General features: G+C 47.9%; 1 protein-coding gene across 6 annotated transcripts in view; it reads right to left on the bottom strand.

Moving 5' to 3' along the window:
* FGD5 (FYVE, RhoGEF and PH domain containing 5) overlaps positions 1 to 17,963 on the bottom strand; it is a 120,887-nt gene that overhangs the window by 39,165 nt on the left and 63,759 nt on the right. For all 6 annotated transcript variants that reach the window (XR_004911274.2, XM_036073631.2, XM_036073630.2 and 3 more), the window contains exons 4-5: positions 13,230 to 13,288; positions 13,088 to 13,118 (exon numbers count right to left, since the gene is read on the bottom strand). Coding sequence is in view for 5 of the 6 variants with exons in the window: in XM_036073631.2 (XP_035929524.1) it covers positions 13,088 to 13,118; positions 13,230 to 13,288 (90 nt within the window). In the remaining variant the exon portion in view is untranslated. The remainder of the gene's footprint in view (positions 1 to 13,087; positions 13,119 to 13,229; positions 13,289 to 17,963) is intronic.

The following is a 17,963-nucleotide window of genomic DNA, read 5'->3' as shown; positions in this document are numbered from 1 at the left end:
AGTTGCCTTTTTATTAGAGAAACTGACAAGCTGATTCTAAAATTCACATGGAGATGCAAGGGACCCAGAATAGTCAAAACTATCTTGAAAAAGAGAAACAAAGTTGGAAGACTCACACTTCCTCTGATTTCAAAACTTACTAGAGGGCTACAGGAATCAAGACTGTATGGTATTAGGGTGCCTGGGTAGCTCAGTCAGTTAAGTGTCTGGCTCTTGGTTTCAGCTCAGGTCAGGATCTCATGGATTGTGAGACTGAGCCCCATGTTGGGCTCCCTGCTCAGTGGGGAGTCTGCTTGAAGATTCTCTCCCTCTGCCCCTCCCCCTGCTCTCTCTCTCTCTCAGTAAATAAATCTTAAAAAAAAAAAGACTGTGTGGTATTGGCATAAGACAGAGAGAAAGATCTATGGAATAGAACTAAGAACCCAGAAATAAATGTTCATGGTCAAGTGATTTTTAACAAGGGTGCCAAGAAAATTCAGTGGGAAAAAAAGCCTTTTCAACAAATGGTGCTGAGATATTTGGATATCCATATCCAAAAAGATGAATTTGGACTCCTTCTTTATACCATATACAAAAATTAACCCAAAATCAAATACTTACATGTAACAGCTAAAACTATAAAGCTCTTTAAAGAAAATATGGGAGTAAACCTTTGTGATTTGGGACTAGAAAAGCCTTCTCAGATATGACACCAAAAGCACAAGCAACAAAAGAAAACAAATTAGATTACATCAAAATTAAAAACTTTTATGCTTCAAAGGATAATCTCAAGAGAGTGAAAAGACAACCCACAGAATGAGAGGAAATATTTGCAAATCACAGATCTGATAAGGGACTTGTACACAGAATTACAATGAAAAGATAACCCATTAAAAAATGGGCAATGGATTTGAAGACATTTCTCCAAAGAAAACATACAAATGACCAAGAAGCACATGAAAAGATGCCTGACATCATTAGTCATTAGGGAAATGCAAAATCAAAACCACAATGAGATCCCACTTTGTACCCACCAGGATGGCTATAATAAAAAAGATAATAACAAGTCCTGCAAGGAGGTGGGAGAAATTGGAACACTCACACATTACTGGTGGGTATCTAAAATGGTGCAAACAGCTGGTGTTTTAACCTCAAAAGGTTAAAAAGTTACCATATGATCCAGCAATTGCACTCCTAGGTATATTCCCAAGAGAATGGAAAACATATGTTCATACAAGAATTTGTCCATGAATGCTCATAGAAGCATTTTCCGAACAGTCAAAAAGTGGAAAGCACTCAAATGTCCATCAACTGATGAATGGATAAACAAAATGTGGTCTATCCACACAATGGAATGTTAGCCATGAAAAGGGATGAAGTACGGACACATACTATAATGTAGATGAACCTTAAATACATTATACTAGGTGAAAGACATCAATGACAAAAGAGTACAATTTATGTGAAATGTCAAGAACAGGAAAATCTAGAGAGACAGAACTAGACAGCTGGGTGCCTAGGGCTGAGATGGGGTGATGGGGAGGGACAGCTTAGGGGGTTGTGGTTTTTTTGGGGGGTGATGAGAATGTGCCAAAATTGACTGTCATGATGATAACACAACTCTGAACATACTAAAAACCATTACATTTTACACTTTAAATGGCTGAATTGTATGGTATGAGATTTATATCTCAACTAAGCTGTTAAAAAAATGGAATAGGGAAGACACAGATTGGGAGAATATTCACAATATGCATATCTGAAAATAGATTTGTGTCCAGAACATCTAAGGAATTCCTACAGATCGGTAAGAAAAAGACAGACAACCCAATTAAAAAATAAGCAAAAGACTTCAAATGAGGATTTCCAAATGGCTAATAAACAGAAAGATACTCAATTTCATCAATCATTAGGGAAATGCAAGCTAAACCCACAATGAGAAGCCACCATGCGATCACCAGAATGGCCACGAGTAAGAAGACTGACAATACCAATGCGCTGGCAGCATGAGGAACGGTATTCCCAGATGTTGGGGGTGGAAGTATATATTGCTTCAATTGCTTTGAAAACCTATTTGGCGGTTCCTAAGAAAGCTGAATCTGTGCTTACTCTATGACCAACAATTCCACTCAAGGTAGATACTTAGGAGAAATGAGTGCTCATGTTCCCTAAAGATATATATGAGAACATTCATAGCAGCTTTATAACAGCCTGAGCTAGAAACAAGCTAAATGATCATCCACAGGGGGATAGATACCCCAACGGTGGCATATCCACACAAAAGAATACTGATATGCATGAAAACTTGGATGACTCTCACGTATTGTGTTGCCCTAAAGAAGCCAGACACAAAAGAATACATAATTCATGATTCCATTCATATGAGGTCCAACGACAGGCTAAACCAATTGAATGTGATGGAAAGAAAAATAGTGGTAACCTCTGGAGGGTGACATGGACCGGGGAGGGGCACAGAGGCATCTTCTGGGATGATGAAAATGTTCTACCTGAGTGGCACTTTGTGTGCGCGCGCACATACACACATTAAAAATTTAAGACCTACCCTTAAGATTTGTGCACTTAACTGTATGTAAGTTAGAAAACATTTTTTTTTTTTTTGAAGATTTTATTTATTTGACAGAGAGAGACACAGCGAGAGAGGGAACACAAGCAGGGGGGAGTGGGAGAGGGAGAAGCAGGCCTCCCGCTGAGCAGAGAGCCCGATGCGGGGCTCAATCCCAGGACCCTGAGATCATGACCTGAGCCGAAGGCAGATGCCCAACGACTGAGCCACCCAGGCGCCCCTAGAAAACATTTTAAAAAAAAAAGAAAGCAGCTCTCTGAGTGAGGAAGACAAGGACTGCTTCCCCCCACTGCTTCGTGTCTCCTCCAAGCCCTTCATTTAAAGTTAAACTCCTGGGCCTGGAGTTCAGGGTCCAGCCTACCTCCACACCTGCTCACTCTCCAGGATGAGCATGCTTCACAATCATCTGTGGGACTTACTCAAACCCAGATCACTGGGCCCACCTCCAGAGCTTCCATTCGGGAGGCTGGGGATGGGGCTGGGTAATTTTTATTTCTCCCATGTTCCCAAGTAATGCTGCTGCTGCTGGTCCTGGGACCACATTTTGAGCACCACTGCTTTACAGGAATCCTCTTTTCCAGCCTCTGTGACTTTGTTCTTTGCTTCTGGCATCTAATCTATATCTTGTTCATCTTCCTTTTTTTTTTTTTTTTAAATGTTTTATTTATTCATGAGAGTCAGAGAGAGAGACAGAGAGAGGCAGCGGCAGAGGGAGAAGCAGGCTCCCCGCCTAGCAGGGAGCCCGATGCGGGACTCGATCCCAGGACTCTGGGATCGTGACCTGAGCCGAAGGCAGAGGCTTAACCATCTGAGCCACCCAGGCGCCCCCTTTTTTTTTTTTTAAAGATTTTATTTATTTATTTGACAGAGAGAGATAGCGAGAGAAGGAACACAAGCAGGGGGCAGTGGGAGAGGGAGAAACAGGCTTCCTGCCAAGCAGGGAGCCCGACGAGGGGCTCGATCCCAGGACCCTGGGATCATGACCTGAGCCTAAGGCAGACGCTTAATGACTGAGCCACCCAGGCGCCCCATCTTGTTCACCTTTTAAAGCTGCTTCAAATGCCACCTCCATCATGAAAACCATTCTGGGTCACTTCAGCAGTCAGTCTAGGGGTCTTTCAAGTATCCTACAGCCTCCAAAACTCTGGGATCACAGCCTGAAGGGATGTGTCTGAAATCTCATATTTTAGCTTAAGAATTAAGGCATATTTTAGGGGTGCCTGGGTGGCTCAGTCGTTAAGCATCTGCCTTCGGCTCGGGTTGTGATCCCAGGGTCCTGGGATCAAGCCCCTCGTCGGGCTCCCTGCTCGGTGGGAAGCCTGTTTCTCCTTCTCCCGCTCCCCCGCTCGTGTTCCTTCTCTCACTGTGTCTTTCTCGGTCAAATGGATAAATAAAATCTTAAAAAAAAAAAAGAATTAAGGCATATTTTATATTATTCTCCAAAATATATCCATGTATGATTTGCTTAAAAATATATATCTAAAGCAAAGCAGCTCTTAGAAAATGTGTCCTCTTGGACACTTACTATATACCTCAGGCAGGGTTATGTGTATCCCAGCCTGAAAAGCAATGGCTTTGCAAAATTTTGCATTGTCAGGCTATGTACTCACTCCGTATGTTTCCGTTATCTTCTCTCCAATTACGCAGAGAGCAGACTGTCTCATTCACTTAAGTTTCACCCTTAGATTGACCCAGCTTTGTTCATAACTGTGCTGAATGAATGTTTTTAAACCATATTTTTTAAAGCTTCTGGGTATCTGTGCACAGCCAGGGTTGGGGACCAGTGTTCTAGAGGATGCCTGTCACGAAGGGGCAGGGAATCACAAAGAACTCATGCAGAAGGGACCTTATGGGATCATCTGTGGGTCTCAAACATTACTGTCCATCAGCACCACCTGGAGGGTTCATTAAAACACAGATGGCCAGGCCCCACCCCCAGAGTCTCTGATTTCACAGTTGTGAGGTGGGGCCCAAGAATATGCATTTCTTACAAGTTCCCAGGTAATGCTGGTGCCACTGGTTCAGGGACCACATTGGGAGAACCACTCATTTAGTTGACCTTCTCACCCTGGGTTCCATGGAGACCCAGGGTTAAGGGAGGTAGAGGCAGAGCCCAAACTTTGGCCTCCACCTACCTTTGAACCACAGCATCTCTGCTCTCAGCCAGTCTTCATATTGGGGTTCCAGGTAAAATTCCATTTGAAGATAAGCCTCCATGGCTAAAAATGTCTGAGTCCCACTGGCCATCTCAGGGTGAGGGATTAAAAGGAGGAGAGGGGCGCCTGGGTGGCTCAGATGGTTCAGCGTCTGCCTTCGGCTCAGGTCATGATCCCAGGGTCCTGGGATCGAGTCCCGCATCGGGCTCCCTGCTAGGCGGGGAGCCTGCTTCTCCCTCTGCCTGTCTCTCTCTCTCTCTGAGTCTCATGAATAAATAAAACATTTAAAGAAAAAAAAAGGAGGAGAGACTTTCCAGGGTTATACAGTCTTTTTTCCTGAACTGAATGAAAACATACAGGGAAGAGCCACACACCTGGGGGGTAGGAACCCCTCTCCTGAGAACTCCTCAATAGCTGCTCCATTCATACTTCCCAATACGGACAGCCCACCCCCTCCCTGGCAGTTCAGGTGGAAAGAAAGCACATTTTCTCACACTGGACTGAAATCTGTCTCTCTCTGGGTCCACAAAGATCAGTGAGTTCACTCTGCCCTGGAAGAGCCCAGCAAAGACTCAGAAACAGGGCCCTCCCCACTCCATTAAAACTTACTTCTTAATGTTGTCTGGGGACAGGGGCTCAAAGATAAAAGTAAGAGACAGACACAAGATCCTCCTAGCTCCACACAACTTCCCCAGCATGAGGCCATCTAGGAGTTTGGTCGGGGTTAACCTCTTGGTCCCCCAGCATCAGCCCCTCCCACCCAACCCAAACACCAACCTTCCCCCAAACTCCTTCACTGCATCTGCCCTGCTCAAGTCCTCAGGGCTCCCAAATTCCTACACCTCCCTTTTGAAAGGCCTTGGGGTATGGTATTCAGGCTCTCCCTGAAGACCAGCTCTCCAGCCACTTCCTGTACACCCCACACCCCAAGCCTCCACTCTGTCCACCTGTTCCTACTTTCTGTCCATCAATGCCATCTCAATGTCCTCTCTTCCAGAAAGCCTTTCCGGACTTCATTCCTCCTGCTCACACTGATTCCCCCCTCCTAAGGCTCCTTACACCCAAACAGACTGTTCTACTTCTCTTTGTTTCCTCCCCTTCTCAGGGCTCTGGAGTCAGATGGCCCTGGTCATACTTCTTACTGGCTGTGTGACCTTGGGCAAGTCACTCATCTTCTCTGAGACTCAGTTTTGGACTCATTCAGCCATCTGAGAAATACCACTGAGCACAGAGTGTGTGTAATTAAATGACATAATGTATGTAAATTGTCAAGCACACAACAGAAGGTCAACAGATGTTCATGCCACCCCTCCTCTACAGCATCAGGTACACTGGACACTGGTTATACTCAGAAGCCAGAGCTGTCTGGGAGAGGAAAGAGGGGACTGGGATGGGGGGCAAACTGATAGCACCCAATTCAGATAAACTCAGAAATTCGACACTGAGTCCCTCTAGATCCTGCACTTGCGCCAGTCCTGCCAGTGCCAAGGCCACGGTTGAATTAAACATGCATGCAGTGATAAGGAGGGCTGTCCTGTTCCTCTGAGCAGTCTGAGAAATCTGGCTCTGTCCTGGGCACTCCTGATGCCCTTTCTGGTGCCTACCACCACTGAGCAAGGTGGGTACGGGAGGTGCTATCAGCGGGACAGATTCAGGGAGGATATGAGAAGCCTCTTACTTGCCTTTCTGCACTGTGTTCTCCTAATACTCCTCCCTTAGTCCCTCTGACCCTTTCACAAAAACCTGCCAGGTATTTGCCCTCAAGGAGCTCTGAGTTTAGTGAGGGAGACAAGACAGTAAATAAGTCCCTAAAGAGGAGGCACAGCTGTGGTTCCTTACCCACCTGGGTGGCTGGTTGGTTAAGTGTCTGACTTCAGCTCAGGTCATGATCGTAGGGTCCTGGGATCAAGCCCCAGGGCCTGGGATGGAGCCCTGTCTCGTAGTTGTCATCATCATGTTCCTCCTTATCCTTGGGCTCCCTGCTCAGTGGGGAGCCTGCTTGCCCCTCTCCCTCTGCCCCTTCTCCCATTCTTACATGTTCTCTTTCTCTCTCTCTCTCAAATAAATTTAAAAAACCCACAAAATCCTGCCAGGCCCCAGGCACCTGAGAGCCTTCTCCCCACCCCACACATTCCCTGGGGGAAATTCGGGCCACTCCTGGGGCTTCAGTTGATATCTCTACACTTAATCACTTCTGGTGCACATCCTGTGCCCAGTTGATCACTGGGATGTCCTTCCCCCACCCCTCATGCTTCACAAGACCCACACTAAACTCCTCATCACCCCCATGCCTTGCCTGACCCCCTCCAGCACTTGCCGCTCTGGTGAGGGAGCAAGCCAGAAATCTGAGGTCAGCCTGGACCCCTCCCTGCCTTTCCTGCACCCCACAGCAGCCAATCACCAAGCACATCGTCCTCCAATCTGCCTGCAGCACTCCAGTCCAGTGTCACCTCCTGCTGGAATCACCCAGTGGCCTCCCCACAGACCTTCAGCGGATCAAACCCACCCCCCAACATGACTCACGGGACTCTGCCCGCTCTGCCCCTTACCTCTCACCACTCTGCACTCACACACATGCTCCAGCCATGTGGCATTTCTTTCAGCTTCCAAACACGCCAATCTCTAACTGGACCCCAGACCTCTGCACATGCAGACCCCCTTGGCCAGGTACAAGCCTTCCTCACCTGGCCAACTGCTCCCCATCCTTCAGGTCTCAGCTTACACATGTTTCCTCTGGGAATCCTTCTCCAACCCCCAGAAGCCTGGGGGCCTCCTCGGAATCTCTCAGGCTCAGTATGCCCCTACCATTGTACTAATATTGTCCCTTTTGTGCCTCTTTCCTAGACTGTCATTCCTGAAGGGCAAGGACCCAGTACCCAGCACATAAGAAGTGCTCAGGAAATATTTCTGACTGAAGAAGTGGTAAGACTGCTGGAAGGACTGACCCCGCCATCACTCATTCATCAGATATTTACTGAGCCCTGATGGTGTACCAGGCCTCACAAGACACTGGGATTGGGACCAGTCAAGATATTTGCCCTCAAGGAGCTCTGAGTTTAGTGAGGGAGACAAGACAGTAAATAAGTCCCTAAGAACAGCCCCCAAATAAATGAAGCAAAGTGGACAGAATGGAAGGGAGAGATAGACAACTCAGTAATCAATACCCCACTCCCAGTAAGGGACAGAAAGACGAGACAGAAAACCAGCAAGGATGTAGAAGACTCAAACAGCACCGTCAATCAGCCTGACTTAAGTGACATCTATAGGACACCCACCAGCTAGAGCAGAAAACACATTGTTTTCAAGCACACACAGAACATTCTCCAGGATATACTATATGCCAGGCCATAAAACAAATCTCTATAAATTTAAAACCACACAAAGTACATTCTCCAACCACGATGGAATTAAAAATCAGCAGTAGGAGGAAATTTGGGAAATTCACAAATAGTTGGAGATGGAACAACATAATTTTAAATAACTCATGGGTCAAAGAAGAAATCACAAGGGGAATTAGAAAGTATTTGGAATTGAACAAAAATGAAAATACAACATAAGTAAACAAATACATAAATTAGATGATTTTAGATATGAAAGGTTCTGTGAAGAAAATAAAAAGAAGTATGAGATGGTGCAGAAGAGGAGGCACAGCTGTGGTTCCTTACCCTCCCCTAGCATCCACACCCTTGCCATGGCCTCTTCATGGGGAGAGCAGATCCCTGTCCCTTGTCTATGGGCCAGGCCATGCACTCGCTCTGGCCAGTGGGACGTGGGCAGAAGTGATGATGTGCCAGGCGTGAGACTGAATCTCAGAAGCCCTCCGGTGTTTCTGCTCACTCCCATCACCATGGGGAGAGCCTTCCCTGGTTGCCTGCTGTCCCTTCAGGCTGGGTCCCAGAATGAACACATAAGAAGCACAGCCACTGAGTTGAACCCAGCTTTGACAACTCAGTTGACCCAGATTGTATTTTCCCCAAATGGCTCATAACAGTGTCTCCTATCTCACATGGTCATTATGCAATGTAAGCTTGATATTTCTCCCACTGATGCTGGAAACTATATCCCCTCCCCTTGAACTTGGGTAGACCTATGTGACTGTCTCCACTAATAGAGTATAGTGGAAGTGGTGCTACGTGACTTAGGCTGGATCATAAAAATGCCACGCACTTCCTCCTGGCTCTCTCCTGGGACACTGAGTCTTGGAATGCTGCCACCATACTGTGAGGGAGCCCAAACTTGCCCATGCAGAGAGACCACATGGAGAGGCAACAAGTATGTGTTCTGGCCAACAGCCCAAATGAGGTCCCAGACAATAGCCAGCACGAACCACAAGCCATGAAAGATGACACTTAGGGTGATTCTAACCCCTGGCCATCAAGTTGCCCTTAGTCTTGAAGTCCTCCCCAGATACTGGGGAGCAGAGACACACTCTCCCCACCTTGCCCTGTCCAAATTCCTGGCCCAAAGAATTTGCAAGCATAATAACATGGTTGTTCTATGCCACTAAGTTTTGGACACCACTTTGAGCTGACACCAGAATGAGAAGGAGGAACTGGCTATGAGAAGATCTGGGGTAGGACATTCCAGCGGCAGGAAAAACACATGCAAAAGCCATGCAACGGAAATGCATTTGTAGTATGTGAAGAAGAGCGGGAAGGCCCAGAGTGGCTGGAGCGAACAACAAAAATGGGAGGAGGCAGTGCCAGAGAGGCAGACAGGACCTCTTGGGGGAGGGAGCTTCTCTTGGGGAATCAGATGGTGGTAACTTCCAGGGTTACCTCTCCCAGTCAGCAGACTGGCTTCTGAAAAGGCCTTCAATGCCTTAGCCCAAAGGAGGAACCCATGGTAGGAATTTTCAGCTTTTGCTAGGGAGGGATTTTTTTTTTTTTAGATGAGAAAACAGAGCATTGAAGATGTCCACGGGACATAACTGCTCAAGGTCTATAACGAATAACTAGCATAAACCCTGGGCCTGGCATTTTAGGTACTTGGTTTTTGGACCAATCATTTGACCCCCAATTCCACCTCCAACCTGCCTTTTCAAACTTATCCATGTTCTAACCATGTGTGATGATGCACCATTCTCCAGACATATCATGTACCTTCAGGCCTGTGAACATTTCCATGCTGACCACCTGCCTTATGTGCCCTCCTCCCTCAGGCTCCTTCAAAGTCCATCTTAGGGGCACCTCTTCTGCCAATCTTCTTAGCTACCCCAAAGGGGAATAAGTCTCTCCCTTCCCCATGCTCCTGCAGATTTTGCACAAAACTATAATTGTGCAAATTATACTTACCATGGAGTAGCATAACTGACTATTTACCTATCTATCTCTCTTCCCCACTCCACCCTTTCCCCCCACAAATAAGAGACACCTATTCAAGGGCAGATTTCTAGGCCATATATATCTTTGGGCCTTGAAGGCCCATCTCAGTGCCATAGGCACTGTAAAAATCCTGTGATGTCCCATCCAAAAGGAATAAGCCAGGTGGATGGATGGTTGGATGGATGGGGGGTGGGTGGATGGGTGGATGGATGGGAAGATGGGTGGATGGGAGGATGGGTGGATGGTTGGAAGGATGGGTAGACCTCTGAATAGTGGGTGAATTGAGGGGGAGATATGAATGGGAGCACAGATGTGCCATAGAGGGGCATAGATAGATTAAAGGACAGATGAGCGGTTGAAAAGCTGGCTACATGAGTGGGTGAGAATTTGATTATACAGATAGATGGGCAGGGGGATGAATGCATTTATGACTGGATTCCTGGAAGGATAGAAGGGAGTCTTTAAACCAGAAGTCAGCAAACCTTTTCTGTAAAGGGACACACAAATATTTAAGGCTTTGTGGACCACATACAATCTCAGTCATATATTCTTCACCTCTTTTTTTCAAATTATATATTTGACAAGGGTCTAGTATCCAGAATATATGGAAAACTCTTAGTACAGTTGATGCATCTTCTTTGCCTTTTTTCACAAACATTTAAAACATATAGGGGTGCCTGGGTCGCTCAATTGGTTAAGTGGCTAACCCCAGCTTAGGACATGATCTCAGGGTCCTGGGATGGAGCCCCATGAGTCAGGCTCCATGCTCAGAGGAGAGTCTGCTTCTCCCTCTCCCTCTGCCCCTCCCCCCACTCAATCCCCCCAAATAAAAAAATAAAAAATAAATAAATAAAATAAGTAAAACACATAAAATCCATTCTTAGTTAATAGGCTATGCAAAAACAGCATCTTGACCATTAGGATTCAATTTTGGATGACCAGAACTTTTAGTAATCCCTGAGTTAGCTCTGTCTACCAGTTCACAAGTACAGGGTTGAATCACAAACACAGAAGGCCAGAGGCCACCCCATCCCCCCTCAAAACAACATAATGGAGCCAGAGACCTTTCTAGCTAGGGAGGTTCAGAATGCATGGTCAGCCCTTCCCATCACTGGGAGTCTTGGGAGTCCAATAGCATCAAATCTATAAGGAGGAATTCTGAGAGATAACCTGCCAATCTTAGCATTCAGAGATGGATCCAGACTGGGAGTGGTGGAGAATGTCTTGAAGTTTATGGGTCTCCTTTAGACTCATGTCCCTGGCTAGGACTTGGGAGTCACACTGGGGCTTTTCTGTCACTTCTGTCCCTATACACACTGACGTCATAAATGTAGCTCTGGACCACAATTTCCCGAAACTAGCTTATGAGTTGTGACTTTTATGGGCTCTTTTTTTTTTCTCCTCAGGATATTATTATAGATTACCAGCGGTTTCAGCATCTTTCCAACTGGCAGGAAGCAGTGCAAACACAGATGGAAGTTTCCCAGTTAAAACCCTCTTAACAAAGTCATAAAACAAAAAGCCCAGCCTCTCTGTCATGCTGCCAGCTCAGAGGCAAGTGAGAGAGAAGAAAAAACAGGAGAGTGCCTCTTCCTGCCCTTCCTAAAGAAATCTTTTAGGTGTAAGAGTGTGGTACACTTCATACTTGAGGGTTTTTGGGTTTAATAATGAACACAAAGCTCTCATTCTAAAGGGCGAAAATGAGGGGCTGGGTGCACAGACCAGAGTAGTGCTCTGTCCTGCTTCCAGGGACCTGGGGGACCCTGCTCACATAGCAATGTGACAGTAGGGTGATGTCACTGACAGAGACCTCAGCTGGATTCCGCAGGAAACCTGGCTTGTTGCTGGGTGATCTGTTGCATCCAGAGAGGTCCTTGCAGGACCAAAGGCAGTTGGGAGACGCAGGATTAACACATGACAGTGCACTAGGAGTACAGGGTGTTCACCCTGGCTCAGTCACTCTCTCTGGGCCTCCATATCACCACAGACAAAATGTCCAGGGTGGACATTCCCAGCTCTGATGTTCTTGGATGGACGTGGTGAATTATGCAAAACAACGTGGAATCAGATGCTAAACTACTAGGGGACTGGAAATGGCTTAGAGACCTCAAAGAGCAGGTGCCCTTGATGTTCCTTCACTTCCCACATCTCAGCTGTACCCTCTTCCTTCATCCCTCCTTATGACTCATCCCAAAAGTCACCTCCTCAGGGAAGTCTGCCTAGATTCCCCCAGGTTGTCAGTCCTTCCCCCTGTGCTCCAGATGATTACTCATTTACTAATCTGTTTCCTTCACTGGCCAGAGAGCTCCTGGGAAAGGACCTGTCTGATCTGACTTTCTACTTCCCAACTCTTGTCACATAGCAAGTGTTCAAAAAATGTTTGTTGAACTGAACTGAACTGACTGCAAAGGGAGACCTTCCAGGCAGTTTTGTGGGTTGGAAAGGGTGGCAGCACCTGATGCCCAGGCGGTCTCCAAGTCTGGCCTCCTTCCCTCTGAAAGTCCAGAGGATGTCCTCTCCATGGGCTCAGGTGTTATTGCCCCAGTGCTGGGATGACTGAGAAAGCCTCCCGCGACCCCAGCTGCTCTGTCACACTGGTAGCACATCCTCTTCTCCATACAGACCTAAACATACATACACACGTATACGCCCCCCATACACGCATGCACCCACACACGTACACTCACATACACACCTAAACTCGCACACACAGCAATGACCCAGCGCTGCATCTGTCCTCCTTCTGCCTTCTTCAACAAGAGGGCTGAGGAAACTGCAAACATCTTTCCAGAAACCTTAGCACATCCCCCCATACACCTCTGGTCCAGGCAGAGAGACACACCCACGGAAAGCACAGTGCCATTCACCCCCTGAAGCACATGAATCAGGAGACAGACGTCCACGAAAAGCCTTGGTGGACATCTGTCTGCTGCCAAGCCTCCGTTCATCAAAATCACCTCTGCCTCCTTACTGCTTTTCTGCCTCTTATATCACAGCCTTGTAAAAGGGCAATGAGTTTTGGACAGTGGAAATGATTAACTCACCAGATGTAAGTGCTGGAGCATCTCCACGTATCTGCAGAGGGAAAGAGGGTTGAGTTTGCATTAATTCCATCCCATTTAAGCCAGGGAGGGGTGACGTTCTGTTAACAAGCTCAAGGCCACAGGCAGCTGCTTGGGGACTCACGCTTTCTCTGAAGACAGCAGTTCCTGTGCGATGACATGGGCTCTAGACAGTCCTTCCAGCTGCAAGAGGGAACAGAGTCATTAGGAGGCACAGCACCAATTCAGAGAGGGGAAGGGAGACCCCCACCTCCGCAAGCCTCGGGTTTACAGAAGAAACTGCCAACTGCTGGAGGCAAAACCCATGTACTTCTCAGCCCGTTCCCTGGCACTCACTACCCGTGAGATCCTCAACCTCACGGCACCTCGGTTTCCTTATCTGCAAGTGTGGATATTGAAAGCATCTAACTCAGAAGGTTGTTGAGCTAATGCTCAGCACACTGCCCAACACACAGTAAGTGCTCACTAGGTGGCCCCTATCACGACCGTATGATCTTGGCGTCCACCCACAGGCCTAGCAACCTTGAACCACCTGCGGTTCTCTGCACATAGAGAGGGCTCTTGCTTCTTGCTTTTGCATGTGCTGTCCTCTTGGTGTCCATTTCCCCTTTTCTGCCTGGCTAATTCCCAGCTATCCTTTAAGACTTAGCCATGGTATCCATCACCTCCTCCAAGGAGCCTTTTGATCCCCTGCCTGAACCAGCTGGATTAGGTATCCTTTCCGGGGCAGCCTCCTCTCAGGATACCAAGTATGTCTCTCCTGGAGGGCAGGAACCATAAATTTCACCCATGCACTACCAGCGCCTCACATATAGTAGGCTTGCTTTTGGTGGCTGAAAGAATGAATGAGTGAATGAAAGGATGAATGCATGTTCATTCCACTTGGGAAGCACTAACTGTCCTGGCTTACCTCAGGAGGTGAGCCATTTAACCCACTGAGGCCCAACTTCTGCACCTGTAAGATTCAGGAATAACTGAGATTATGTCTATAAACAGGAAGGATGGGTGGGGGCTGAGGGAGATGCCTGGGCCTTCTGCCATAAGCAGGCCCCTCCTCTGTGGCCCCAAACCTGACAAATACCAGACACAGCTGCTGGCTGGCACCCAGGAGAGCAAAGACACTATGGGGCAGCCTGACAGAACAGATGGCAGATTCCAGGAATGTGCAGGCGAGTCTGGGGGTGGGGTGGCCCACAGCGGAGCACAAGGCACTTGGGTGGGACACCTGGCTTCTGGCTACAGCTCTACCATCGCCTCCTGGTACAACCTGCACAAGTCACCTTCTGAGACTGGGCCTCAGTCTTCCCATGTCGGAATAAAGTGACCTCTAAATTCCCTTCTATGCTGAACTTACGTGTGACTAAACTCAAGGAGCCACTGGTCAAGTGAATGATCTACTCTAATGACTAGAAACTCACCACCTGTTGAGAGAGCAACTACACAGTGTTATGGTTAAGAGCACAGACCCTGGAACTAGGTAGTTTGGGCTCAAATCCTACTTCTGCCTTTTACTAGTTGAACATGTCATTTAGCCTCTCTCTATACCTCAATTTTCCTATCTATAAAATGGGCACAACAGAATAAGGGTACCTAAAACCTGCATATTGTGCAGACCAAATGAGTGCATATACAGAGAGAGATCTCTCTGTCTCTTATCTATGTATCTATATAGATATCTCTCACGTGGAATAGTGCCTGGTGCACAGTAAGCACTACGAAAGTAATGGCTATCATTATCTTTGTGGTTTTTGTTATTGAGGTAGAAACCGGGGCTGGAACCAAGTGCTCAGGGATGGAATAAGAAAAAAATAATTTACAGGGTCAAGTAGGGGAGAGGTCTCAACTGCAAAATGAAGGCTGAGCCATTCCTCTGAGAGTAGCAGTTGAGGTAGTGGAAAGCAAAGGGACTCTAGGACGAAGCATATCCAAGTTCAAATCCCGGCTCCCACATTGTGTAATTGTATGGCGGCTGGCAAACTGTTTCCTCTGAGCCTCAGTTTTTTTTATCCGAAATATGGTTGAGAATAATCAGCCTGATCTTGTGCACTGGTCTTTTTTTTTTTTTTTTAAAGATTTTATTTGTTTATTTGAGAGAGAGAGAGAGAGATAGTGAGAGAGAACATGAGTGGGGGCGGGGGGAGAGGGAAAGCAGGCTCCTTGCTGAGCAGGGAGCCTGACGCAGGGCTCAATCCCAGGACCCCGGGACCATGACCTGAGCCGAGGGCACATGCCCAACCGACTGAGTCACCCAGGCGCCCCTCGTGCACTGGTCTTTTTGATGATGCATTCCTGACTCAAGGCCTTTGTACTTGCTGTTCCCTCTGCATGTGATGCTCTTTCCCAGATCTCATTCTTACTGTCTGACGTTTTCAGATCAAAAGTCCCATCCTTAGTGTGGCCATCCATGACCACCTGACCTAAATAAAGATCACCCAAAGTCATTCTCTACCCCAGGGTTTCTCAGCTTTGGCACTACCGATATTTTAGGCCAGGCAGCTTTGGTTGCAAAGGCTGTCCAATGTACTGTAGGATCATTAACAGCATCTGTGGCTTCTACCCACTGGATGACAGGAGCAGCCCCCACCCCAATTTGGGACAACCAAAAATGTCTCTAGACATTGCCAAATGTCCTCTGCAGGACGAAGGCAAAATCTCACCTCTGGGTGAGAGCCACTTGTTATAAGCTGTCATCTTGCTGTGCTCTTCTTTATAGCAACCACACTACCTGATGCGATCCTTGCACACATGAGATGTTCAATCAACAACTGAATAAATAAGTGAAATGAGATACAGTGCCTGGCACACAGTAGGCACTCAGTAAATGAATTCCCTTCTCTAGCCGCTCCACCCCTAATAGCTTCTTGGCTAAGAAGCATAGTGTTTTTTCTCTTCAAGGCCACCCAAATAGGGCAGAACTTGGGTCCTTTGTCAGTCTCCCTCTTGCATCTCACTGCTGCCTCTTGGCGGGCTATCACAGCATCCGTGGAGCAGGAGGGGAAAACAGCGAGGCCTGCAGAGGCCTCCAGCCTCACCTGGCCTCCCGCCCTCCCACAGGCGCCGAATCGTGACTCACTGTCTGCCTTCTGCATCTGCAAGGCTAGTGTGGGGCTCTGTGGACAAGAGTAGCTCACTCCTCCCAAGCAGGGGCTCCTGCAGAGTCCCACATGTGAAAGGCTTTGTAAACAAAACCCTTGCAATGGAAAATATATTCTGCCAGGACGAGCCTTAACAGCTAAGAAATCCTGTGGTCAAGTTTCCATCAAGAGAATGACTTTGTAGAGAAAGGACAGGGGTCAGGAGATCTCAAACTCTGGTTCTTCCCCTATAAAATGAAGCCAAGATGACCTCCTATCTCCCAGAGGCCTGTGACTCAATTCTCACTTGTCATCCAGCATGATGCTGAGAGTGCGTGCTCTGATGTCAGAAGACCTAGGTTCAAATCCTGGGCTCCACCCCTTCCTACACCTATGCCCTTGAACAGGTGATTTCTCTTCTCTGAGCCCCATCTGTAACACAGCGGTAATAAAATAATAATAATAATAATACCTACTTAATAACAGAACAGCTAGCATTCATTGAACACTTAGTATGTGCTAAGAATGGCTCTAGCTTTTTACATGTATTCTCACTGAATCCTCCCAACAACCTCTGAGCAAGGTACTATTCTTATTACCTCCACTTTGCAGATGAGGAAACTGAGGCGCAGGTAAGTTCTAACCTTTGCCCAAAGTCACTGCTAGTAAGTGGCAGAGCCAAAATTCAAAACCAGGTAGTCCGGCTTCAACAACCAAGCACTTAGCAGTGCATCTGGCACACGGTAAGCACGGGAAATGGCATCTCTGCTCATGACAGATGGCAGGGTTTCTCAAGCTGGAAACACCTCTTCTTCACCTGTGCTGGAAAGGTGGTAGCAGGAGTCTGGCACTCCAGGGGCGCCCAGGCCAGTCCTCTGACTCGGTCCTCTCTGAGCTCCGAGCCTTGGAGCACTGCCCACCTTGGAGCATGCTACAAAGGAAAGAGAGCTATGCTGGAAGTCAGGATGCCCGGACCCGCAGCCCAGCCAGGCCACGAGTGGCTATGCGGCTGAGGGCAAGCCCCCCCTCAGATGCTTCCGTGCCTCATCCGGAAGATGGGGCCAGCACTCCCACCGTGCAAGGACGAGACGATGAGATGATGGATGGGAGTGGTCAGGCCCACCCCAACTTTCAGAGTTGTCACCATTACTATTGTTTCGATCTCAAAGCTGTCAGGGGCAGACTGGGGCACGGGCCACTCTGCACGTCCTTCTCAACCTCTCCTGCCAGACGGGCAGACTCTGGGTGGGACGCACGGGGCTGTCCTGCCTGAGTGACTGCCGATGATGGATGTGTCTTCACCAGCCGGACAAGAAGGGGGCCTGGCAGGCCATGTGCCCGAGGCTCTCCTCAGAAGCTGCTACTGGGCGTTGCCCAACCGGGCCATTTAATATAGATGTTTGTTTAACCAGGAAATGAACTCCGAGGTTGACGGCAGTGTCCAGGGACAGACTTCTGGGAACAGGGTTCCTCCCAGGAGTGTGGGGGCTGGGGGCGCCAGGGCCTGCGCTATCGCGTTTCTCAGGCTGACGCTGTGAGTGTTATATCAGGCCACCGCTGGCCCCTCTGCCCAAGGCCGAAGCAGCTTATCTTCCCAGTTCCCCAGGGCCGCCCAGTCCTGCACTTCCTCCCCAGGCCCCAGGCAAACCAGCCAGTCAACCCCAGGATATTCTGGGACCAGGATGGGAGGGCTGGTCCTCCTTTAGGGACCCTCCTGGTAGCAGTCACAGAAAGAGCTAGGAGCCCTAGTCCTCTGTCTCCATGCCTCAGTTTCTCCAGCTATT

The sequence above is a fragment of the Halichoerus grypus genome, chromosome 1 (assembly GCF_964656455.1).
Source record: "Halichoerus grypus chromosome 1, mHalGry1.hap1.1, whole genome shotgun sequence".
Taxonomy (NCBI): Eukaryota; Metazoa; Chordata; class Mammalia; order Carnivora; family Phocidae; genus Halichoerus; species Halichoerus grypus.
The sequence above is the reverse complement of the archived record's forward strand: the minus strand, read 5'-3'. Positions and strand labels throughout refer to the sequence as shown.